Source organism: Polypterus senegalus, chromosome 13, assembly GCF_016835505.1.
Source record: "Polypterus senegalus isolate Bchr_013 chromosome 13, ASM1683550v1, whole genome shotgun sequence".
Classification (NCBI taxonomy): domain Eukaryota; kingdom Metazoa; phylum Chordata; class Cladistia; order Polypteriformes; family Polypteridae; genus Polypterus; species Polypterus senegalus.
Window position 1 is genome coordinate 39,464,961 of NC_053166.1, and position 27,745 is coordinate 39,492,705.

Sequence of the window (27,745 nt, forward strand, 5' to 3'; positions counted from 1 at the left end):
GTACCCAAATTAGCATAGAAAGTAGATTACAGAGACAATAGTCCTTACATGTTTACAGTTTTACGTAGGAGGCCTAATGAAACTCAAATATAAGTTATAATATTAAATAAACAATTTGTTTCTAATAGAATACATAGTGTATATTTAACATATATTTAAAATGTAATTTGCAAAAATCAAATATATACAAAATATGACACATTTTATAACCACTACATTAGTTTTTCCCCTATTTTAACACAGAAATGTGCAATTTTTTTTTAAAGGTAAGTTTAATGTTACAAATACTCCTTTGTTCAAAACCATCCCAGACTAATCAGAATACAAAAGTAACAACCAGCAGAAAGTAAATTTTATATGGCCAAGAACACCACTGTCTTTAATGTAATGAACAGAATTAAGATTGCTTAATAAATTACTCTCACAAATGGTTTCCATTTTAAAATATTTATTTTCCTTCCAAAAAAATATATATACTCCTGTTGTTTCCACAGAGTTCCCTTCTTTATTTGCAAAAATATAAATTACTCTTAAAAAAACACTGTTTTTTTTTTGCTTTCCAACTTCAAAAAATATACTTTGAGTGAGCAATTCTGTGTTGAAATAAAAATAAAATGGCCTTCATAATATAAAATTATAAATCAATTAGATTAATAATTTGCAACCTTAGAAGCCACAGATAGTTAAGGAAACTTTACAAAAACATGACAAATTTTGTTGTACTGTTTAGAAATTGGCAGGTTCATTACATATGCACCACTTCTAATATTCCAGCAGGGGATGAATAAAGTTTTCTGCTGTTCTCATGATGGTACTGGCAACAGAAGACCTTGTTTGAAAAGCTGACCATATTTGATGGGAAGAACAAGCAAGGAAACATACTGCAGTTTCCTCTCTGCATCATGCAAAACCAACAACATTGTAAGACCCAATAATAAAGTACATCAGCCAAACTAAGTTATGATAGAGTAAGTCATCAACGCATAGCACCTTTCGAAATCCTGCAAGCTGCCAGAATACCAAGTACAGATGGAACACAACATTCAACACCCCAAATACTTGTGATACATCATTGCTGTGAAGCCCAGATATAACAGACTTGTTGTGCTTCTTATGGGGACTGAGCTGGGCTTTTTTTAATCAGAATCTTGCCATCAAAGCAAAACTAAAATAATCTGCAACAAGATCATTATCCAAGTCTCATTCAAATATTCACTGGAAAACAAATAAAAAGTTCATGTAGGAAATAAATAAAAAAATGCTGCACACATAAAAAATATACTGCTTTTGAAAAAGGTTTAATACAGGTGAGGAGGAAAAAAAAAAAAAAACATATATACCACAAAATATCAGACTTTCCAAAAATAGAGAAACTGAAACCAAGCTGCAATTCAGAATGACTGGATGGTAGTCAGTAGTGCACCTGAAAAATCGCAGCTGTGCAACTGTGAATGTGTGTGAAAATAACCTTACTGTACATAAATGGCAGAGCTATATTCTTTTTTAAGGCACGTGCACATACTACATAGTTCCATTTTACTCCTTCGAATCACTATTAGAAGCTTACCAGTAGACTGTCAAAATGGGTTTATCCCAAATAAAGATTATATTTAAATGCAACTTTAAATTAAATTGGAAAAAAAAAAAAGGTATTTGTTATATAGGTAAATGTTTGTTAACAGTATTGATAATAAACAAGGCTGACTTATTTAGATATAAAAAAAAAATTATTAGGTATGCTTAAGGCACTGTTTCGCTCATCTTGTATTCTGGTGTCATTTGCTTTGAGGAGTGTTACTTTGTAAAGATAATTCGAAGAATCCCTCTCCTATTCATTTCTCAGTGGCTCAAAAATAAATCGGTTCTAATGGATTAAACAAATAAGCTCTACCAAAATTGGCAAACTCATAGCAACAAAAATCTAGTTTAAAAGTAGGGAAATAAAAAATAAAAAAAACTGTTGTGTTATCAGTTATGGAAGTTTATATCCCTTTACTACCTAGGATTTATAAACTAATGATGTTGCCAGCCTGACCAATTTGCTCATAGACTACCATCAACTGTGATTCACTCTAACTCCATGTCATGTCTGAGCAAAATCAAGGCAACATGTTTGGCAAGTGTCAAAGTCTAGACAATGAAACACTGCATCTCTATGGATACCTGTGGAAATAATGTTTATAATACATAGTTCATCCCATTGTCCACAAAAAAGTCTAGCCAGGGTTATAAATTGCTTAGAAAAGTGTACCCTTTCTGTCTACTTAAAATATTTATTAGTAAAAATAGTGGTAAAAATGCAGAGAAACAAAGTTAATACCCCAGCACTGAATAAAGGTTCCAGTGTGCTTGACAAGTACATCACACCAAAAAAGGGAAGCTTTTGTAAAGGGACATCCCTGCCTAATCAAGCTTTCTTCATCAATCCATCCATTATCCAACCTGCTATATCCTAACTACAGGGTCACGGGGGTCTGCTGGAACCAATCCCAGCCAACACAGGGTGCAAGGTTCTATTACATATTTTAAAATGTGCACAGCTCAAAATGACAGGCTCCTTAAAAAGCTTGAGCAAGAAAGTGTTTATTTTACCCACTGTTACCTCAAGTAATATGCTAATGTCTTTATTTATATTCTTTGTCCTGTTGCTTTAATTGGTGTCACTGTCCTTTCCAGCCAAATTGAAGACTATTTAATATTTTTAACATACAGAATTATACTGTCTATAAAAGTATACTATTATTTGAATATGAATATCAGAGAAATTACTTATACAAGAATATAACATACATATTGAATTCGCACAGTTTACATTTATAATGGATGAAATATGCATTTGGTTACTGTAACTTCTGAACCAAGCAAATTATTTTAACCACATTTAAAACTCTAGGCACACTATATAAAAAGTAAATAATTATAACATTGTTACTTCAAAGCTTTTGGTCTGGATTATTTTTTCCATCAGTTTTAAATCACCACTCATAAAAAGAAGTAAAATTAATTGGCACTCAAAAATCACGTGTCATATCTGTTATTGAATTTAAGCAATGTTTGTTGAAATAATTGCTTCCAGCAGACACATGCCTGGATTAGTAATGAATTGGAATCCCACTAGATGATTCTGTAGGAAAAAAATTCTGAAGGAAATATCCTATGAAACCACTTCAAGAGTTTTTTCAATGTAGGAGATTGAAGGAGTAATGCTGGATTGGCTTAGGTTAAAGGAATTGTGTGGTAAGATGCATTTAGGAAAATATTAATACTTTAATAAACTTTACACTGGTTAAGAACCATTGGCACAAAGCCATGATTTCCTTCTTGGAGGTCATCTTTCATTGTTTTTTTTTTTTTTTTTAATTAAAAAAAGCTAATTTGCATGTATAAGACACATACTAAATGTCATAATGATGTAACCAATAGGAAAGGTGGTGGGAAGAAGGGCAAAATAAAATACAAAACAGAAATTTCCTTAACTTCTAATGCAAATAATTGTTAAACATTACAGTTACGCCTGCTTTTTTATTATACCAATAATATTGCCAACAGAAAATATTTTGGTACAAAAAAAATTTGCTACATATAAGAATATATTTGTATATATATATTAAAGAAAATACTTTCTTGCATTTTTTGAAAACTTGAGTACCTGAGTTATTTGATTAACCAACTGATGATATGCATTTCTCATTTCTGAATTTCAAAAAAGATCCTTATTTATCAACTCTAATGATTTTGACATATTACATAATTTAAGAATTCTTGGTGGGGTCAAGCTTGGTACTTATTAAAAACATCTGTATAAATTATAATTTAGAAAACTGGAAGGAAAACTTTATGTGAAGCAGCAATCTAGAAAACAAGATAAAGATAATAAGAAAGCAACAGTTGTTTCTGGGTTTTGCATGTTTGTTTTGTTTCTTTCCTTTGCAATCCCCAATAGTACAGTGGTGGATGAATGAAATCTGTAGGATTCTTCAAGTATGAAATAATATTTAAAAATATTTAGGACAAATTTAAGTAATGCATGAATTCTTGAATGAAAATCATACATTGGTAAAAAATAACACAAGTTGAAAAAGAGTAAAGATGCAGTACATAAAGCTGGCCAGACCAAAAATACAGGGGGTAGAACAAACTATTAGACGAACTGTTTCAAAACTGGGATTATACTAATAGTTTACAAATAAAGGCAGTCTGTCTTCCCATCTCCTACCTGGCTTCTGGCTCATGTCTGCAGGAAGATGTGGTGAATTTGTGTTGAAGTGATCATTGCTGTATGGAAGGAGAGACGTGAGGTGGTGCATTCCATGAGACTGCTGTACCACTGACACTTTGTTGGACTGAAAAAGAAAAAAGAAGATGTTAATTCATGTACTTAACAAAATTACTATTTTACTGTTCTGTTTTTGGCACTCAAAAACAAAGAAGAAAATCTTGAAAAGAAAAAATCGAAATAAAACAAAATACGTTTTCTGATTCTGATATAACAAGCACATTGTTCAGTTGTTTGAAACACAGGAAAAGAGCAATAATTTATATTTACAGGATGAGAACAAAGCAACTTATCTTTGCTAAAGAAAGAGCAAAGAATATAATTAAGTATAGTCATGCAAGTTGCCCCCCCGCCCAATACCAGGAATGTAACTTACAAAAATAAATCACTTTTGCCACAGCATTTTGTTTAGTATATGCTACTGAATCATATATTATAACTATGCTCAAGTTTAGCTCTGTTGTATTTCCAATATACAAGGATTGTTTAAAAAAAGTTATTCTATATTAAGAAGCAGTGAAAATGAGTGGAAATAATTACAATCACAAAGCAACTTTCCTCATTCAACCAATAGGTGTGAGGCATTTCATAATTCTAAGCTGCTAAATATTAAATAGAAAACTTGCTCACAATATAAAACCAAACATGCAGAAGTATTAAATGAGAACTGGTTAAAAAAAATTATCCTTATACATCTGAAACACTACAAAAGGACAAACTGGCTGGAATGATTAAACTGACTTACATGTCTGTCAACTGCCTAGATACTTACTTAGTGTTAACTTAATATGGAATATTAGTAGGAGTAAAATCAGAACCAACTGGTTCTGAAAATAATAAAATGTACATTAGTCTAGTGTACTAAAAAAGGAATCAATAATCAGGAATATAATACATGTCTATAGTGCTTTTCAAATACAGTATATAGTATATCAAATTATATTACAGAAAGCCTGTGTTACATGGTAAAAATTATAAATCTTAATTAAAATGAGACAAATAAGATGGAAATACAGAATGATCATGTCTTCATTTATAATGTTCAATAATGCACGCTTAAGCAGATTCACTTGATTTGTTTTTCATTGATCACATTTGTCCACCAATTAAAGAATCAAAAAAAAAATACACACACACCCCCAAACACAGAGACACTTCAGCTAACAAACAGAAATGACTGAGCCCTCACTGTTACTAACCATACACTGTATAAGAAAACAGATGTGGAAGCAGGCTATATCTCTCCATCATGATGCTCATCTCAGCTGTGGTTTTAGCATCACTCACTCTGCGGGATAACCTATGAGTAGGATTAGTCATCTCACTTTCAAGGCTTCCCACATGGTGGTGGGGGAGGTTGGTGGAGGCATACAATGAAACTTCAAACTTTAAGTCAAGTGTGAACAAGGCTCGCCCATTAGTTAGCAACTAAAAGTTATGGAATGGTGAACTCAGTAGCCTAGGTATTAAATACCTGTATACTGTATATGAGAATGTTTATAATAGATTGTTATTAAAAGTGCTAACCTAATAAAACTAATAAACAAAAATTGATGTTGACTATTCTAGGTTTACCAAAGTGCTTGTAAAGACCTCCACATATTACTGTAACCAATGAAAGTACATTTCTTAGCTGAGAGAAAAGAAAATACTTCTGGTTTCCTCTTACTCATAATGGTCTTAGTTCTGGTGTGTCAAAGCAGATGGAGCCGATTTTGAAAATGTAGTTGTTACTTTCCATTGACTAGTGAGTTTGTGAAGCTTAAACATCAATTATCCAAATAATTTAAATAAAATAAAAAGTATACAGTACTCTCCATGGATGTATTTGATCATTTTGAATGCACTCCAAAGTAAAAATATGGCAAAATATGAGAAATGTATTGTTATCATTATGATTTGTAAGACATTTACTCAAATAAAAACAAAAGGTACATTATAAAATTTTGACATGTATATCTTTGACAATTAGGAATTTAATCAGTAACTCTTCAAATTCAAGTTGACGGGAGTCTAGTAAGAATGTTCACTGCTTTGCCTTATTGCTGCTGGGATGAGTACCAGGCATTGCCCTGTAATATTGACATATATATTAGTAAAAGCTGGAATCACCAGGCCCTTTACACAAACTCAAATGGAAATATTTTTGAATCTGATAAATGACATTTTGATATGTTTTTATTTTTCAATACTTGTTTTTATTTTCAAATACATTAAAAATCTTAAATCATAACTCAAAACAATTTGTATAGCGAACACATTACACTGACTGACAGTTTACCTTTTTTCCTTAATATACTTTCTCACTAAAGCTAGGTAAATACTAACTGAACACAATATTTTTTCCATGACATAACTGTTTTTCTTCTTAGAGCGAAAAAACAGTTACAAGTGCATAACTCCTACTTTTCTGCTTTAATGACTCAAATGATAATCTAAAATTGACATCCAATCAAGTTTAAAAATTAAAATTCTTCTTTTTCCACTTTACCTTTCTGATTAAACAGTCAGCCATTCTTGTAAATTGTCTTCTTTGGAAATAATTTATTACACACACATTTGTGAAATTAAAAGTCTGTCTTTCTTTGACATTTCACTTCAGACAATTTAGAAGAAGACTTTAAAGCAGGGGAGTTAAATCATAAAAATGTAATGTTAGATGAATGTTTAATTTTAAAGATTAACAGATATATGCACAGGTTTTTAAAATAAAAAAATAGATGAACAGATCAGTAGATTAATTCCCCAACCATTTTCTGTCTGTTTGAAGTTATTTCAAATTCTTGAATATCTATTTATTTATTTATCTATTAAATACAAACATGAACTAAAAGTGCTTTTGTATGTTGCTAGTCTTGGGAATAACCTTAGTGCTATTGTAGTCTTGTGCTCTACAAGAAAATCTCTGCTGCCTGTACCAACATTACAATTGCTTGCAAAACATTCAAATGAAAAGAGATAAACAGTAATATGATCAGCATTGTAACTGCTCGTATTGTTGTTAAACAACCATGCTTAACGTCTTATCATTTTGTGGTGGTACTAGGTGTCACTAAAGTGTTTCTCCTAAGTTATAAAGGGAATTTGGACCGGAAGTGTCAACACATCACCAATTATAAATCAGACATAGGACATGTAAAAAGTGTAACTAGCATCTTTCTTTAACCTTCAAATGGGGAAAAAAATATTCTGGTATTAAATATGTATATCTGCAAATACATTACTAATTACTCTGCACTTTTAGGAGGTTTGTCGTCATTAAATGTGGTAGCAGAGTTTCAATACAGGAATTTCTTATTGCAATATATTATCAGTACACCATATTATATATATACATACATATACACACACACAGTGGTGTGAAAAACTCCCCTTCCTGATTTCTTATTCTTTTGCATGTTTGTCACAAAAAATGTTTCTGATCATCAAACACATTTAACCATTAGTCAAATATAACATAAGTAAACACAAAATGCAGTTTTTAAATGATGGTTTTTATTATTTAGGGAGAAAAAAATTCCAAACCTACATGGCCCTGTGTGAAAAAGTAATTGCCCCCTTGTTAAAAAAATAACCTAACTGTGGTGTATCACACCTGAGTTCAATTTCCGTAGCCACCCCCAGGCCTGATTACTGCCACACCTGTTTCAATCAAGAAATCACTTAAATAGGAGCTGCCTGACACAGAGAAGTAGACCAAAAGCACCTCAAAAGCTAGACAGCATGCCAAGATCCAAAGAAATTCAGGAACAAATGAGAACAGAAGTAATTGAGATCTATCAGTCTGGTAAAGGTTATAAAGCCATTTCTAAAGCTTTGGGACTCCAGCGAACCACAGTGAGAGCCATTATCCACAAATGGCAAAAACATGGAACAGTGGTGAACCTTCCCAGGAGATGCCGGCCGACCAAAATTACCCCAAGAGCGTAGAGACGACTCATCAGAGGTCACAAAAGACCCCAGGACAACGTCTAAAGAACTGCAGGCCTCACTTGCCTTAATTAAGGTCAGTGTTCACGACTCCACCATAAGAAGGAGACTGGGCAAAAACGGCCTACATGGCAGATTTCCAAGACGCAAACCACTGTTAAGCAAAAAGAACAATAGGGCTCGTCTCAATTTTGCTAAGAAACATCTCAATGATTGCCAAGACTTTTGGGAAAATACCTTGTGGACTGATGAGACAAAAGTTGAACTTTTTGGAAGGCAAATGTCTCGGTTACATCTGGCGTAAAAGGAACACAGCATTTCAGAAAAAGAACATCATACCAACAGTAAAATATGGTGGTGGTAGTGTGATGGTCTGGGGTTGTTTTGCTGCTTCAGGACCTGGAAGGCTTGCTGTGATAGATGGAACCATGAATTCTACTGTCTACCAAAAAATCCTGAAGGAGAATGTCCGCCATCTTTTTGTCAACTCAAGCTGGAGCGATCTTGGGTGCTGCAACAGGACAATGACCCAAAACACACCAGCAAATCCACCTCTGAATGGCTGAAGAAAACAAAAATGAAGACTTTGGAGTGGCCTAGTCAAAGTCCTGACCTGAATCCAATTGAGATGCTATGGCATAACCTTAAAAAGGCGGTTCATGCTAGAAAACCCTCAAATAAAGTTGAATTACAACAATTCTGCAAAGATGAGTGGGCCAAAATTCCTCCAGAGCGCTATAAAAAGACTCCTTGCAAGTTATCGCAAACACTTGATTGCAGTTATTGCTGCTAAGGGTGGCCCAACCAGTTATTAGGTTCAGGGGGCAATTACTTTTTCACACAGGGCCATGTAGGTTTGGATTTTTTTCTCCCTAAATAATAAAAACCATCATTTAAAAACTGCATTTTGTGCTTACTTATGTTATATTTAACTAATGGTTAAATGTGTTTGATGATCAGAAACATTTTGTGTGACAAACATGCAAAAGAATAAGAAATCAGGAAGGGGGCAAATAGTTTTTCACACCATACTGTGTATGTATATATATATATATATATATATATATATATATAAACAAACTATCAGTGTGTGTGATTAATGGATAGCTGGGTATGTGGAGTAAAGTTGTCTTAGCCACTTCTCTCATTAGCTGGTGGCATCAGTAGTACTCTGCAGCTTTAATCCAGGCCCTGGTACAAGAGTTCAGTAGGCATTGTTTTTCTTTAATACAGGTATGGTATAGGACAGATGTTTACCTGGAAATCAATATTAGGGCTTCCCTAGCTTTGTCTAGAAGAGCCTGGGGCTTTGAGTGAAAAAATACTTGATAACATGATTGTTTTGGAGAAGTGACCCAAATCACAGAAAACCTGTACATGCATAACCATTACATAGTCGCATCTCGTTTCTGTTATTACCTTGAAAGATTCACTCTTATCTGTTCAACCCTCCTAGATATTTTGATTTACAGTATGTAATACATGTTCATACTTTGGACTCCAGCAGTGTCTTTTGGGTAAACATATTGTATAAACATATACAACATGTTTTTTCTTCAAATAGCACTTTAATAATTGAATAATATATACTCTATACTCAGAGATGGGTAGTAATAGGTTTAATTTATTCTGTATCTTGCAAATTTCTGGAAAAACTGTACTTTGACTAGGTTTTACTTAGGATACTTTTTCATTTGCATGTGTGGAGTGATTTGTCTTACAGACATCTATGCTTTTTTATACAATTGAATTAGTTTAGTTGTTTGTGGAGTCAGTTATGATTAATTATAACTGGCAAATCATTAACATCAGAGAAAGTATTTAGAATTCCACCTTTAACCTTATAAATAAAGGGCTGTTGCCATCTCCCGTTCTCATGCAATACAACCAGCATCAACTAAGAACAACTGGACAATGAGAGCAAGAAAACAGGGGTGAAGCGTAGGTGTCCAAATGAGTGCAACACACCTTCCAGAATTTTTTTCATCAACTTGCAGTTACAGGATACTAAACCAGACCACAGACAGGAAAGATGTGCTACATAAAAAAAGACATCAAAAATGTCTATTTTTTTCTCAGAAATGTGTCTAACCACTTAAGACACCAAAAGCTGCAGTAGAGCTAGATAGCTTTAGTGTCTTCCAGGAGGATTTGATTCGGTTTTTGGGTAAATCAAAAGAAAAACATGCAGGTTATGGTGAACAGCACGTAGTGAGGTTGTTCACCTTCTCTGGAATATGTATTGATAAAGTGTGATTTTCTCTGTAGTGTCGTTTTTTTCTGGTTGTGATTTACATTCCTTTGCAAGCCAACACATCGAATGCCATGAACTGTACAACATTACACAAGTCAAGGATTTACACTCCAAGGGATTATATGTATTGCTGCCGAGGTCTTGAACAAAGCAAATTTATGGAATGTTTACCCTAAATATCACCAGCATATTACTTTACCTATGAGAGGTGCTAATACTCTGGATTTGAGGTCTGTATTCCTCACTCAAGGGTTTGCGAGGAGAAAAATGTAAGATTTGTAAGCACATGAAGGGATTAGTCTATTCATGTGCACAAGAGAAGGAGGTTAATAGAAGAACCTTTGAGAAAATGACTGAAAAAATAAAATTATATATGTTTTAAACAACACAGTTTTACTCAGTTAGCCCTGTTGAGGGGCCAGCTGTTACAGAGTGGTTAACAGCCTATACTATCTCAATGTAAAATGCATATGGTTAAAGGTTTTTTTTTTTTTTTTACTGATTTTTCAGATTAATCATTCCAGTCAATGTGGTGCATATGTACTGTATATCAGCTTGTAAGGCAGATGCATAATAATCACTGGTTGAAGTGCTTTTGTTCCCTTTCCTTAATATATGTATGTATCAAATTGCCTGTATTCAGACTTGGTTTGTGAGTATTATGCCGTTCTTGCGTTGCTAAGAACCTTGCCTAGTGCATATGTGAACAGAGTGTATTTATTTAATTGGCATGCACACCATTTCAGACATATCTGTCTGTAGAGGTCACAAAACACTCAGATTTACAATGCCCTGTGTGATTTGTTCAGTTTATTTCAGGGACCTCAAGAACACACCCAGCCTTGACCTAGCTCACACATTCATAAACAGACTTGTAACAGAGTGGTAAAAATGAATTGATAATAAATGATATATTAATCAAATAAAGAGGTCAAGAAACAATTAAAACAACACACATGCAAATCCTAACCAATTTCCCTGACAGCAATGATTACTTAACACTGAAAAACGCTAAAACTGGAAAAATGAAACCCGGCAACACACTAAATATAAAATGGTAAACACTCACAAAACAGTGTACAAATACTCTAATAACAGATGCATGCGATAATGATCAAGTGAATAGCCTCCTGAATATTATGAAAATTACTGTCCTCCTGATGTCCAAGTTGTTACATGAAGATTTGAAGTGATTGGGACTGCTCCCCAGGTAAAGATGTCTCACACAAACAAGCAAGCACAGGACAAGAACATAAATCCATAAAAATTGTAATCCTAGGTGGTACTTGAATCAGACAGAGGATCACACTCCTTTCAGCCTTATGCCTCCTTGTAAAAAGTAGCGCACATTGTTTCTTCCTTGCAGCAACCCTTGTGGCAAAGCCAATAAGGCCAAACAGCGCAGCTCTTCCGGGGCTGCTGGGAATTGAAGTCCACACTAAGTAGTGCTGCTACATGTCTATTAGGACGACCAGATTTTAGTTTACAAAGAATAGGACCAGGGGAGGGATCCAATCGAAAATTGACACATGCATTCATATAAAATAAACTTTTATTTTATCTATTTTCTTTACTAAGAATTTTAATATATCTGCTAAGGATCTGCGCTGGTATTCTGAAGGTTGCCGGTTTGAATCCCCGTCACTGCCAAAAGAGATCCTACTCTGCTGGGCTCTTGACCAAGGCCCTTAACCTTCAATTGCTCCAGGGGCGCTGTACAATGGCTGACCCTGTGATCTGACCCCAAGGGGTATGCGAAAAACCAAGTAATTTCCTTCAGGATTAATAAAGTATAATAAAATAAAAAAAATATCTAAACATTTAAAGCAACTGAAGGTTTGGTATTTCTGTTCAACAATAGCAAAAAATGGAAATATAGCCTTAATTTTTTTTTTTTATTGGTTTCAAAAATGATCAGTATTAATGTAACATTCTGAAAAAATGAAACAAGCCTCAAACAAAGAGTCTGTCACTTATGTCCGATTTGTAATTATGTGTTGAGCCTGATGCCATCTTCTCAAAAATATGACTCTACACAGACCCCTATCATTCAGATTGGCCAGTTTTGTAACTGCTCATTTCCTGACACACATTTCTGTTAGTTTTCTACAATTCTGAGAAGCAGATAAAGACTTGTTGATGAAGTTACAAAATATACTTTGATATGATACCTCGCCATAAAACTACAAAGACAAATTGGATGGCAGACAATTAATGCTGAAAAATATTGGTTAATATTGGTTTGGAAGTTGGCGAATGTATGAAAATGTGGATATGTGTTGGGCAAATACATTCAGCTATGAAAGAAAAAGGAACGTTGATCTTGTGTAGGAAAAGAGGTGGTGATCCTTAAGGGCAAAAACTACCTGCCTTTTCATAGATCATTCAGTTTTCTTGTATGCTGCAAACACCAATTAACAGCATTCAGGCATGTGCCTGCATCATACCACAACACAGAAGTATAAACTGATTTTGACATCATAGGCTACAAGTATAGCTACAACGTAGACATGACACAGAAGTGTAAATCTTTTTACTGATGAGCTTTTTCCCTTAAGATCAGTTTTGTATTTTGTAGAGTGAACACAAAATTTAAGTTGCATTTGTTGGCACTACAGATTGTACATTTGGCTTTCCAGTCATTATGTTTTGGTTAAAGACATGGGTATTTAAAAAACAGAATGTGTATAAATGAAAACTTTCGCTTAGGCACCTTTTGTACTTATAAATTGCTGTTGAATAGCAACGTGGGCTCTGTCACATTCTCTGAGCTGCAAAATGATCCAAACTGCCATGTGTTATTCTTTAAATAATCCCTATACCACAAACAAGTTATGCTGCATGTAGGTTCAAGACGTACACAAGGGTTAAGCAAATGGTATTTCTCAGGATAAAATTTTATTTTATTTTATATTTATAATATTCTCATTTAAGTTAGAACTTTGGTATACACTGGGATTTAATGTAAAATAAAGGAAAATTGAGTTTAGTCTGTTAGAGGAAAATAAGTGTGTGTAATTTTTGGACAATTACGTGGAATTATTAGGCAACTAAATTACAAATAATTTTTTCCCTAGTCACTTACTCTCATGTTTTAGAGGAAGTGTAACAATTGTTATATATGTCACTGTATGTTATTTATTTAACAAATACCATTTTTGGCATTTCAAAAATATTCATTGAACAGTAATGCCATGCCACCCTTCTTTTCAATAACTGGCAAGAGTCTCCCCATCTATTGAGTATGTCAGTTTCTTGATCTATTCACAGTTAGTGATGAGTGAACTCTGCAAAATTCACTTCACCATGAGGTTTGGCAAAATCACAAATATCTGTGAACTTTGCTGAGCTCTGCGAAATGCATTGAAGTTAATGGGGAAGGAGGAACCAGAGAAGTTGAGTGGCTTATAACGGTGCAATGGTGTTTCAAGCATCACTGAGGACTATTTATCTTTGTGTGTAGTCAAGCCCTTTGCTATGGCTCCAAAACGATCTGCTCCTGCTACTGCTTCAGGGGCCATGCCCAAGCGCCAACGGAAGATGCTAACAATTGCCGAAAAGGTAAAGGTTTTGGATATGTTGAAGGAAGGGAAAAGCTACACTGCTGTAGGACGCCATTACGGCATGAATGAGTCCATGATTCTTTTTATTTAAAAAGGAGGAAAAGAATATAAGATCTACGGCCGCAGTGTCCTTTTAACCAGGGCACAAAACGAGTTGTAAGTGGACGTAATAAGGCAGTAGTCCGGATGGAATCTGCTTTAGGGATTTGGATTGAAGACTGCTAGAAGAAGCACAACGGCGGTGTAACACAGTCGTCTGAAGAGGCTCCTTTAGAAGGGCTGTAACGCTCTCCTTTGTTGTGCAGTAAAATTAAACTGATTGTTATCGGACAAGTCTTCGTCTCATTGTTGGGGAGTAACCATAATTAATTTTCTACTTATAGTACTTCATACATGTACGTACGTTTAGTGTCACTGTACACACATTAACTGTATACAATTTTTCTTGCATTGTACGTATTTATTGCTGGTGGTCTGTTTATCGTAATGTCTGTAACATATGTGATATCGGAGACGCTCAATATCTTTAAAATAATATTTAGGTTTTACTGCATATAAACAGCGTGTTTACATACAAAATTTCAATTAATCTTACCTAATATCTAAGAGAATACAAAGGGTTTATGCTGTATAACTGTGCGGGGAATATTTATAAACAGTGTGAAGAGTTTATAAGGGCTTAAAATATATAAAAATAACCATACAAACATATGGTTTCTACTTCGCGGATTTTCACCTATCGCGGGGGGTTCTGGAATGCAACCCCCGTGATCGAGGAGGGATTACTGTATATATAAAAAAAAAAACCCCACACACACACACACACACACATATATATATATATATTATTATAATATAATATGGAAGCGAAGTATGCATGTTTTTCATAGCTGTGAGCTTCTGAGATAATTAAAGCTTACCACACAATGTAGGACTTCTTGTCCGAAGGGCATATGTACTGTATATCACTGCACTCACAGAGTTCCAATCTTGAGGAACACATTATCCATGTGACAAAGTAGTGCATTCTTCCATTGTTTAAAAATCGAACACCAGGTGTTTGAATGTTTTTTTGTTTTGTATCTTATCTCTACGCAGATGCTTTGCACATTTTTCTTTCATGGAGAAGATAGAAAAAGTAAAAAATCTTTCGTTATTATTATTATTTCATAGAGTTGCACATATATTATTTTTCAAAGAGGGCAAGGGCTCCTTTGATTGAGGAGGTGACATAACGCATGCCCAAAGCAGCTCTGCAACCATCTTGTACACGTGCATGAAAGTACACATGCATGAAAGTTCTACGTATTGCTGCTACAGCTCTGCGGTATCACAATGGGCTTGCAAAGCATCATGGGGTGCTGGGGAAAAAAATGTTCACCGACACAGGTCTCCAGAATATACAGCATACTTGCTGTGAAACAACACTATTAACAATGAATTTTCAAAGAAGCAGTAACTACAGCCTCCAAAACTCTTGGTTCAAACAGGTCTATAGTCTCCCCTCACTGTAAATCTCATTTTTGAGTAGGGGTGAAAAGTTCTCAATAAGATATAAGCAAGGTCAGGAAGAGGGTCAGGTTATTATTCATGTTTGAGGCCTTTGCTGTCTAACAGTGGATTACTAGGATGCATGCAATGGAGCAAGCACTGTGCATAACGATCACAGCCTTCTGAATGCTAAACCTTTCTGCATGTATTACTGTTTGAAGAAAGTAACTTATCTCCCAGAAACTGGCAGCAGGTTTAGGAGCTGATTTTCAGCCCAACTTCAATCCAAAAATGTCCAGCTAGCTCACCTTTAACTATAGTAGCATACCTGTATCGCTTAACTATAACTGGTGCCCTGTATACATTTGTGATATAGACATAAGCCCACTCTTTTGGTTAAGCAAGGGTCACTTTCATTTTGTCTGTACATAAAACCTTTGAATGTCACATTTCACATCTTCTAGTCAGGTATTTCTTGGCACAATCTTGACACTTTACCTTGGCCATGTCTGTGAGCACTTGAAATTCAGTACTTCTGGACATTCCAGGTAAGTTGCAATTCTGAAAAATGGTGGCACATGACCCTAAAGGGATCCTGGTAGCTTCATGTTTAATTCTTTTAACATCTTTTACAGTAAAATTTGTGCGTTTCTGTTCTACACATTTTTTGCAGCCTGGCAGACTATTCAAAACAAAAACATTTAATTGTCACATGCTCATGCCTCAGTAGTTTAGCAGTTTTCAGAATGTTTCATTTGTCTGACAGGCATTTTCCAGTTTTTGACTTTTCAGTGTCAGATAAATCTCATTTTTGGTCCATTTTATACAAGGTAATGTAAATGCATAAAAAACTATGCACAACTTAATATAAGGTGGTAAATCACTTTAAGGCAAATGGCTCCCATTAAACAATTACATATCAGCTGAAAATGAACATTTCCAATAAGCAATCATGTTTATGCCTGGAGGAGCAGCATCAGCCTCTAGTCCTGCAACTACACCAAGTGAGGTCCACCCTGAGGAGGATCAACACCAACAGAGCTGCAGGACCAGATAAGGTGTTGGGTAAGACACTGAAACTATGTGCTGATCAATTGGCAGGAGTCTTTCTGGGCATTTTCAACCTTTCTCTACAACTTGCAATGGTCCCTGTCTGCCTCAAATCCTCCACTATTGTGCCAGTGCCTAAAAAATCAGTGGTCACCTGCCTTGATGATTACCGCCCTGTGGCTGTGACCCCAGTAACAATAAACTGCTTTGAGAGAATCCTCCTAAAGTACATCAAGGATGCCATCCCTGCTGGATTGGACAGCCATCAGTTCGCCTACAGGAGGAACAGATCTACAGGCGATGCCATCTCAGTAGCACTTCACACAGCCCTGACTCATCTGCAGTGCCTTAACACTTATGTTTCGATGCTATTCATCGATTTTAGTTCGGCGTTCAACATCGTAAACCCAGACAAGCTGCTACAGAAGCTTCATAATCTGGGTCTGTCCACACCGTTGTGTCTCTGGATCAGGACTTTCTCACCAACAGGCCTCAGGTGATTAGAATTGGAGATCGTACATCAGCCACACTGGTTCTGAACACAGGCACGCCACAGGGTTGTGTGCTCAGCCCAGCACTCTTCACGTTATTTACGCACGATTGCTCTGCCATCCATGCCACAAATATGGTTGTGAAGTTTGCAGATAAGATCGTGGTGGGTCTCATAACAGACAATGATGAGACTCCCTAGAGAGAGAGGAAATACAACACCTAGCACTATGGTGCTCAGCCAACAACCTCATGTTAAACACCAGCAAGACCAAAGAGGTCACTGTGGACTATAGGAGGTCCAGAAGAACAGAACATGCTCCTATATTCATACATGAAGAGACTGTAATATGTGTGGACAATATCAAGTTCTTGGGTATCCACATCACATTGGATCTGACTTGGTCTTTCAACATATCTCACCTGGTAAAGAAGGCCCAACAAAGACTCTTTTTCCTCAGGAAGATGAGACATGCTGGTTTCTCCTCTCAGCTGCTCACAAACTTCTACAGATCCGTTATAGAAAGCATTTTCTGTCACAGTATGCCAGTGTGGTACAGCAGCTGCACAGCACAGGACAGGAAGGAATTGGCACGGGTTGTGAGAACAGCACAGGGAATAGTGGGAAGTCCTCTCCTAGACCTGGACTCTATATATGCTGGAAGGGTGCAGAAGAGGGCCAAATGTAAAGCTGCAGATCTCACCCATCCGAGAAATGGACTGTACCACTTCCTTCAGGAAAGCGGTACAGAAACATAAAAACATGTACCAGCAGACGGAAAGACAGCCTTTTTCCCAGATCTGCCCCTGCTGATACACATATATACATTTACTCCTAACGTGCCCCCCTGTAGACATGCACACGCACTTTCCCTCATAATCAAAAACACACACTCGTATTACTCCCCTGCAGACCCACGCACACAGCTCACTGGTCTCTGCTGCTGACTTCATTAATTAATATGTTTATTTTATTATTTATAGTGTATTGTGTATTTTAAGTATTCTGCCTTGAAGTCGAGTCCTACCAACAAAAAATTCATTATGTGTATGCATAATGACAATAAAGAATTCCATCTATCTTTTTATATAGTATACAGTTGGGAAATCTGCATAAACAATACTTACTTTCGTAATACTTGTGTGCACAATGTATACATATAGTAGTAGTAGGTTAGGAGCACGTACTGATACAGCGTATTGCCGCACCAACCACATGACAAACCAACTCAGGATCCCAGATGAGGACCCGAGTGCAGTCATGCAATGGGTGACGCCTCAGGACCACACTAGTTCAGATAGAGTGGAACAGTGTGAGACATATACAAGACACATTGTTAAGGCAAAACATGTAGGTCTATTTTTTGTTTACATAGTCTGACTAAAGATCAAGACAAAATTCCTGGACAATTTTAGGGATTTTATAAAATCACAGCCAAATCACTATTTTAGGTCTCAAGAAAGAGGAAAAGGAGGATATCATGCTATATCCATTCATGCATCTAGTTCTTAATTTCTTTTTTAAAATATAGGAATAGGGCTAGTCTAATTGTACAGTGGAGGAAAAAAAATAGTCAAATAGATTTACAGATTCTGCTGTTTAATAGTTTGCCCAATTAAAGTGCCTTTTAGAGTGGAAAAAAGTAATGTGGTTGGGAATGGAATGGAACCTTTTTCAGGAGTGGGAGAAAGTGGTAAGAAACAGGATTGAATTGCCTCTGGGAGATGTTCATGGACTTCTCATCAGATCTGGATGAGTATGCAGATGTAACTGTATTATTAGAAATGTGTGGATGACTATGTGCCTACAAAAACAATCCACCTATTTCCTGGCCAGGAATCAGGAATTTACTACATGCAGCAATGCATTTTGATATGGTGATATTGAAACATAAAAAAAAAAAAGACACCAAATCAATCAAAGCAAAGCAATAAAACTGGCTAATCATCAGTAAGAGAGTAAACTAGAGATGGAATTTAGCCACTATACAAGTCCTTGACACCCTGACAGGAATTAGGTACGTTTTAATCTAATCTAATAGGTAAAACCTAATCTAATAACTAATGTCATGTTCTTTTCCAGACCAACTAATGCTTTCTATGCCATTTTGGCTGCAATAACAGGCAGCCTGTCATTTTCTTGCCTTCAGCACCACACAATTCATCTTTTTTTCCCCTATACAGTACATGATACAAGGAGACACATTAAACAGAATATTCTGTATAGCCACAATCACCTGAAGTTTACAAATTGTCATAACCAGTCCATACCACCTTTACTTAATACCATCCTGGCACATCTGAATATTAAAGTATTGTGTTAGAGTCATATTTACGGATTACAGCTAGGGTCATTCAATGTCAAAACCACCGATTTTCTTGAAATTCCATACATTCGCTCTCAGTTATGCAAAATTTGAGCCTGCAAAGTGGTTTAGTTCTTGAGATATGGCCAAATTTGATACTGCTCTCCCCTCACAAAATTGGCTTGGAAAGTATTGATCTTGCATCAAAAAAATCTTACAGGGTGTCTCCTGACTAACATGGGTACAACTAAGTATCTTTTTCTGATTTTTTTGAGTCCAAAGTATTGGGGCCATGGGTCACTCCATGTCAAATCAACCCACTAAGCATTTAACTCTGTTTACCAGCGAACTCTTCAGTTGAGGACTTGACACCATCCTGCTGCTGGATTTTGGACTACCTAACCAACAGACCTTCGCATGTGCGGAGTGCCAGCATCACATCCATCACACTAACCCTCAACACAGGCACTTCATAGGGAAGCATATGAAGTCCCCTTCTGTACTCCTTGTTCATCTTTGACTGTTTGACCATACATAGCTTCCCTATATGATTACATTTACAGATGATGTCGTCATAGTCTTGTTCACCAACAATGATGAGATAACATAAACCAATGTCACATTTCACAACTTCTAGTTATGGGATATGTCAGATTTTGTTGACTGCAGCCACTGATATCACCAGATCATGTCAATTTATGCGACTGAAAATCACTGCCCACGTTATCTTTACTGACTGAGTGTTGATCTTGCCCCTTTTGGCGACAGCCAATAATGTGCTTCCTGACTAAGTCAATGCTATATAAAGGATTAACAGGCAGCCGCAGTATCAGCTCTTTTTTTCTAATCTATTCAAGTTAATTAAACACAAGATAAGAAAGATGTGCCAGTCTTCTGTTAGCATGCATGTTCCAAATTCCTCATCACTACAGTCTATTTAATGTACATCTGGATGAGCATTTATTTGTTGTCAGCATTCATGTGCATACAGCCTGCCCTTATGTCTAAAGACAAAAATCAAACCTGTTAAGTCTAGTCAGAGTTAGTTATTGGGTATGTCACATTAGGTGATATTCTTCAAGGAAGCGTGATACTGACTGCCTCCGACTCACTAAGATTATGTAAATGAAAATTATGAATGTAAAATTACCTGAAAAGTCTACCTGCTAACTCAGTGGTGCCAGGACAATAATCTCACCCTAAATGCCAGAAAAACCAAGGAACTTGTCAGACTTCAGAAAGCAGAGGGTAGATCACACTTTTATATAAAATCATAAGGATGCTGTTAAAAGGGTGACAAACTTCTTGGAGTGATTATCATTGACAAATTAAAGTGGGCAAAACACATTTTGTTTCTTGTCAAAAACACGCTCTCAAAAACACCTCTACTTCCTCATGCATCTGAAGACTGCACACGTCACTATTTGTTCTTACTATCTTCTACAGTTATATATTGGAATCCATCCTCAATGGTTGCATCACATCTACCATACCTATTTAACTCGAGATCATAAAGCACTGCAGAGGGAGAAAATCACTACAAAATTTTACTCTTATTATTACAATATATTATTTTAAGGACAAATGCAAGACTTCCTGCCTTAGAAAGGCAAATGGTATAATTAAAGCCCTGAGCTTTGCTGTACAGTCACTGCACTCACATCAGTAGATTCAGGGACAGTGTATGCTCAAAAGTTGTAATATTGCTAAACAGTTAATTATAAGAACAAATATTCTGCGATAGCAATCAATGTATATAAACATATTACTTGCAAATACATTTTGTAAATAAACTGAATACATTTACGTAGTATGCAATGTATATTTATGTATTTTTTGTGTTGAATTGTGTTGACTTCTCCCAAGACTTATGCAAGTAAGAATTTCATGTACACAACAATAAACTTGAAAATGTGTAAACTTATGAATAAACTTCTTTACTATTGCTACCTTTCTGTTACTCTAATTAAAGTTGCATTTGCCTTTTGCACATTAAAAATATTTCAACTACTTCAAGTCTCCTCTACTGCAAAGAAATCATTGCAACTCCTTATTGTCAGCTGGCACATTCTGTGAATTTTATTAGTCATTTTGACTATTAGTCACAGTTTTCTCTGTGTATTGATAGCCAATAGCAAAGATTCATCACTTTCTGATTAATTATTCTATGAATTTAAATATCTATCACTGGCTGCCTGTGTCCCACTAGTAGTCAAAGTTGCAACTTTGAGAAGAATTTAAGAAAAAAGCAATCAAAAATATACTACCCATTCTTCTGGGAGATGTAGCTAAGAGGTTCAGAAACTGAAGTCATAGAGGAATTGCCAAGTAGCCTGTATGTAGCCTGGCCTCAAACTCAGTTAATGTTTAAATTGGAAATTAAAATTTAAAAAAAAAAAATGGTTCTATCAAATATTGTGCTCCTTACAGTGGTGTGAAAAACTATTTGCCCCTTCCTGATTTCTTATTCTTTTGCATGTTTGTCACACAAAGTGTTTCTGATCATCAAACACATTTAACCATTAGTCAAATATAACACAAGTAAACACAAAATGCAGTTTTTAAATGATGGTTTTATTATTTAGGGAGAAAAAATCAAACCTACATGGGCCTGTGTGAAAAGTAATTGCCCCTGAACCTGATAACTGCTTGGGCCACCCTTAGCAGCAATAACTGCAATCAAGCGTTTGCGATAACTTGCAATGAGTCTCTTACAGCGCTCTGGAGGAATTTTGGCCCACTCATCTTTGCAGAATTGTTGTAATTCAGCTTTATTTGAGGGTTTTCTAGCATGAACCGCCTTTTTAAGGTCATGCCATAGCATCTCAATTGGATTCAGGTCAGGACTTTGACTAGGCCACTCCAAAGTTTTCATTTTGTTTTTCTTCAGCCATTCAGAGGTGGATTTGCTGGTGTGTTTTGGGTCATTGTCCTGTTGCAGCACCCAAGATCGCTTCAGCTTGAGTTGACCAACAGATGGCGGACATTCTCCTTCAGGATTTTTGGTAGACAGTAGAATTCATGGTTCCATCTATCACAGCAAGCCTTCCAGGTCCTGAAGCAGCAAAACAACCCCAGACCATCACACTACCACCACCATATTTTACTGTTGGTATGATGTTCTTTTCTGAAATGCTGTGTTCCTTTTATGCCAGTTGTAACGGGACATTTGCCTTCCAAAAAATTCAACTTTTGTCTCATCAGTCCACAAGGTATTTTCCCAAAAGTCTTGGCAATCATTGAGATGTTTCTTAGCAAAATTGAGACGAGCCCTAATGTTCTTTTGCTTAACAGTGGTTTGCGTCTTGGAAATCTGCCATGCAGGCCGTTTTGCCCAGTCTCTTTCTTATGGTGGAGTCGTGAACACTGACCTTAATTGAGGCAAGTGAGGCCTGCAGTTCTTTAGACGTTGTCCTGGGGTCTTTGTGACCTCTCGGATGAGTCGTCTCTGCGCTCTTGGGGTAATTTTGGTCGGCCGCCACTCCTGGGAAGGTTCACCACTGTTCCATGTTTTTGCCATTTGTGGATAATGGCTCTCACTGTGGTTCGCTGGAGTCCCAAAGCTTTAGAAATGGCTTTATAACCTTTACCAGACTGATAGATCTCAATTACTTCTGTTCTCATTTGTTCCTGAATTTCTTTGGATTTTGGCATGATGTCTAGCTTTTGAGGTGCTTTTGGTCTACTTCTCTGTGTCAGGCAGCTCCTATTGAAGTGATTTCTTGATTGAAACAGGTGTGGCAGTAATCAGGAAATTGAACTCAGGTATGATACACCACAGTTAGGTGATTTTTTAACAAGGGGGCAATTACTTTTTCACACAGGGCCATGTAGGTTTGGATTTTTTCTCCCTAAATAATAAAACCATCATTTAAAAACTGCATTTTGTGTTTACTTGTGTTGTATTTGACTAATGGTTAAATGTGTTTGATGATCAGAAACATTTTGTGTGACAAACATGCAAAAGAATAAGAAATCAGGAAGGGGCAAATAGTTTTTCACACCACTGTATGTGACAAAAAGATACAGAAATGTACTTCACCTCAGCTATACGAAAACACATGGATGTTGCCCTTCTGTTGAATAGCAGGCATGCCAAGCCATTCCCTATATAGATAGCAAATTCTGTTAGTATTCCGGAAAAGCACTTCAATAATAATGTTAACCAAGAACATAACTAACTCACTAGCTATGCTAGACAACATGGCTAACTGCAAAAAAACTAAATATGTAAAGTTTTCAGGTTGATTCTGATGTCTTAAATAAGTTATTATTAATAGAAATGAAAGACACTCATTTATTTAAGTTTCCACTGGGGGTGCTATTTATGATGGTCCTAGACTGGATGCACTGTGGAAAGGTCAGTATGCTGGAAAGGGAGATGAAGAAGAGACAGTGAGTAAGAAGTGTGAAGGAGAGTGTATAAAGACTATTAGGAATATTTTTAGGAATATTAGGAAAGTGCAGGAAAAACTGAAATGTGGCCTTTATATACAAGACAAAACAAAAAAAGTATGTTTTTTCTGGAAGGGGAGCAGCGATGGCAATGATGGAGCTGGTGTATGTATGTCAGAAAGGCAGACAAAGTGACAGAAATGAGCATGTTGTTGCCGATTAGATGATTGTAAGTAAATGACTGATGAATATTGTCTCTGCATATTCCCCACTTGTTGGCAGAAGCAATGAAGAGAAAAGTTTCAAACAAAATGGCAGAAGTATAGCTTGGAGATAATATGAAAATGGTTTATACATATTTTAGCAAAAGTACTTTTACTTTTGATAATATTTTAAAAGTAACAGTACTTTTACTTTAGTAATGTGAAGTATACATATGATGCCCAAACAATTGTAAATGCAAATTTGTAATCTGTAAATTCAAACAATATATTTTACATATGAAGACATCACATTTCTGAAGGATAAATTCTAAAGGACAAATCATCAGTTAGTGCTGGATTTTTGTGTCAACATTTCACCACTCGGTGCTTTATCATTGTCAAAGACTATAGGATTTCTAAGCATCAGGGCAACCTATTGTACTACCCATGGTTCAGTTTTTTTTAACGTAATTAAAATTACTAAAATATGGAAATGCTGTTTCACTGCCAAGTAAGTTTTAAACATTTGCTGTAAAATAAGTTTTAAGCATTATATACCAATTGAAGAGTGACTAAAAAATGAAGACATTATCAAGAATTAGTAGAAATTAGACAACCTCTGAAAAAACAAGAGTAGTTTCAGAGGTTTCAAGGGCTTGTATGTCAGTCAAAAATCCATTTCAGAAATTAGGACTGAATGATTTTCATATTTTAAGAGTATAAGACATGAAGAATAAAAGTTAAAGAAAGCAACTGTGGAAAAACAGACAGTAATTGTTTAGACAGGGCCAAGGCTGAAACTGGTGATTTGGTACAGACTAGTGCTGTGCAGTATACCAGTACTGAAAAGTAACACAAAAAATGGTACCAGAATATCTGTATTTTCAGTACTGGAAACAAACAGTAGTATTCAAAAACCTTGTGCCAAGCTTTTCATTCTTTCTGTGCAATCCTACCCCATGTTTTTGATATGCAAAAGATCCAAACGAGAATTCGATCCAACACTACCACAGGCACAAAAGAACATAAACAAAAAGGTCCAACAAAGTGCCAGTTACAGTCTTTTGATTTCCAGAATTGTCTATTTTCTCTTATTTCAATTACCACACATTCACATAATATACATGACATTGGAAAACCCACCCTTGAATTTAGCAATATTATAAAAATGTTGAAGAACATTGAAAAGCAAATTAAGTATGCCTTCATATTAATTTTACCTGTAACACATATAAAACAAACATTCAAACATTTGTATAACTCTAAAATGCTTATTATTAAAATACAATATGCAATTTACTTTTCTCAGGCACTGGATGTTCTTTAATCAAAAACAATCGATTACTGATCAGAGAGAATGCATTTGTGAAAAAAATGAAAAACCTACAGAATCTTTAGCAATTTTAACTGAATTGATGTTGTGAAAATTCTGAAAGACAACAGCCTGTCAGAAAGAAAATGAGAGAGACACTAAATAAAAATATAGCCAAGATTAAAAACAAATCCTATATCCCTAAATATAAATGACATGCAATGTCATGCAGTTTGTAGTGTACTTTCTTCACAGAGTACAAAGATAATCAAAACAGTATTAAAATAATTAAATGGTTATTTCTACCTGACTGACATTGCTGGTATGAAAATTACTTTATATTGGATATTTTATGGGAATTTAAGAAGGAAAGGCAATTTGGTCCAAAATTAACACAGAGTACAATTTCCTACAAGTACAAGCCAGGAACTTCTCTCCTGGTTAGCAAACTTTTGGTGCAGTCAGTCTATACATTAATAAAAGATTGTGTAAATACTGTAATAATGCTAAGCCACTTACTACAGGATATTGTTCATACTCTGCATCATAAGAATTTAATCCAATCTTTACATTCACTTCATGATATGCATATATACTGTAGTTGAAACAATTTCAGAAAAAGCATACCAAAACTGTAAACCAAATTCTTATTTCATTCAAACTAGTAATGGGAAATTTACGTTTACAGAACTGAAACTGGTGCTTCCACACCAATATGTTGATATTATTACAAGAGAAGACAATGCACAAGTCAAAAGTTACTAAAACTTCAGTGGTCTGACAAATCCCACTACAGAGCAGTTCTGAGTGCAAATGACACAGAGTCATTTACTTATCCCAAAATATGAGCAGAAATTGAAAGGAACAACTATACGTACAGTACAGTAAAACAGTATAGCATGGCTACAAATGTGCTTCACCTGCACTGACTGGAGTTCTTCGCAGATATAAAAATGAGCCTAAAATACTATTAAGAAAATATAGTAACTATTGCTAATATTTAAAGGTGATAATTAAAAAGAAAACAACCAAAGTGTAAGTCTTAGATTACCAACATTTTTTTCCGCAAAAAAATAACTTTCTAGGAAAATGAGATATAAAATGAGAATCCTTTATAGGGAAGGATTTATAAAAAAAAAAATAAAAAAAAAATGGTGGTTTAATAAAGAATGCAAAGCAGGATTGTTACAAGCATCTCTCCCCAGTTTGACTTTGCTTTTTAATTGGTCCGTAAACTGTGGTATTGTACCTGATCTCTGGAAACAAATATTACTCAAATTCACAATGTTTTCAAGTCAAGCAGTCTGATTTGATATTTTCCCAAACCCCTCACTTATATTTTAATGAATTGCTCGGAACATTTAGTATTAACCATCTGTGACAACCAACTCTGTCATTTCCCACGTGCAACTTTTTAAAGCAAAATAATATTTTTATATATATATTATATATATATATATATATATATGTATATATATATATATATATATTGTATATATATATATATATATAACACACATTATTGATGCACTGAACAATTGGCAGCCAATTTTACGCTTTCCGAATTTCACTCCAGAGGACTTGATTGATCACTGGTAAACTGGACATTTTAAAAGAAAAAATTCTTCCAGTATATGTTTTACGCTTTACAGTAATTTAGTTATAATGCTCCTTTGCTTACAGTATTATGGTACCTGAGGAAATGTGTGTGTTGTTGCAACCGGAACTTCATATAAACAGAGAGCTGTCAAGCAGGAAACATATTTGAGGAGTTCTGTGTATGGAGAAGACTGGAAGATGTTTACCCACCTTAATTTCGAATGTAAGAGAAAGAGCATCTTTGGCAGAATTGAAAAGAAGCTGCTTTAAACAGAGTTCAGATCTTTCCATTTTTTCCTTCAATCAAAAATGGACACTTCTCGTCAGAGTGTGAATGTTGTAACATTTTTTGGTTCATTACAATTACTTATGAATGCTTTGGTGAAAATTCAGTTTTTTGTTTTTTTTTTAATGTCCAGTGCCTCCTGACTCATTAGTACGAGAAAAACCCTACATAGGATATACTGTTTGACTCATCTTAAAGTCTGGTTATGTGAAGCTTTTTTGAGCTCCTCTTGTATTTTTGGCAGTCTAGACCTGAAAACCACTAATTTTTAGGCAATTTTTGAACCATATTTTGTGCAAGAAATCACACCCTTACAATAAAGAGTAAACCAATAGGTGTCTTCAGCAAAAATGATTAAAAGGACTAGAAGTTGTGCATGCCACACCCCCTAATGGGATACAAGGAATCAAAGTTTAGAAAAAATGGGGAGCGGTATTAGGTATGTGGAGCATCATTTTCTGCTATTTTGAGATTTCTTATTATGAATGTGATATTGCTATTTGATTGTTTACTGGTGGTCCTAGCCCTAGAAGAGCCACTCCCAAGGTTAAAAATAACATTTAAAACATTAAGAATAGAGGGAATTGTTTT

General features: G+C 35.4%; 1 protein-coding gene across 10 annotated transcripts in view; it reads right to left on the reverse strand.

Moving 5' to 3' along the window:
• tcf7 (transcription factor 7) overlaps positions 1 to 27,745 on the reverse strand; it is a 109,680-nt gene that overhangs the window by 44,896 nt on the left and 37,039 nt on the right. For all 10 annotated transcript variants that reach the window (XM_039774209.1, XM_039774213.1, XM_039774211.1 and 7 more), the window contains one exon: positions 4,217 to 4,343. In XM_039774209.1, coding sequence (XP_039630143.1) covers positions 4,217 to 4,343 — 127 coding nt within the window. The remainder of the gene's footprint in view (positions 1 to 4,216; positions 4,344 to 27,745) is intronic.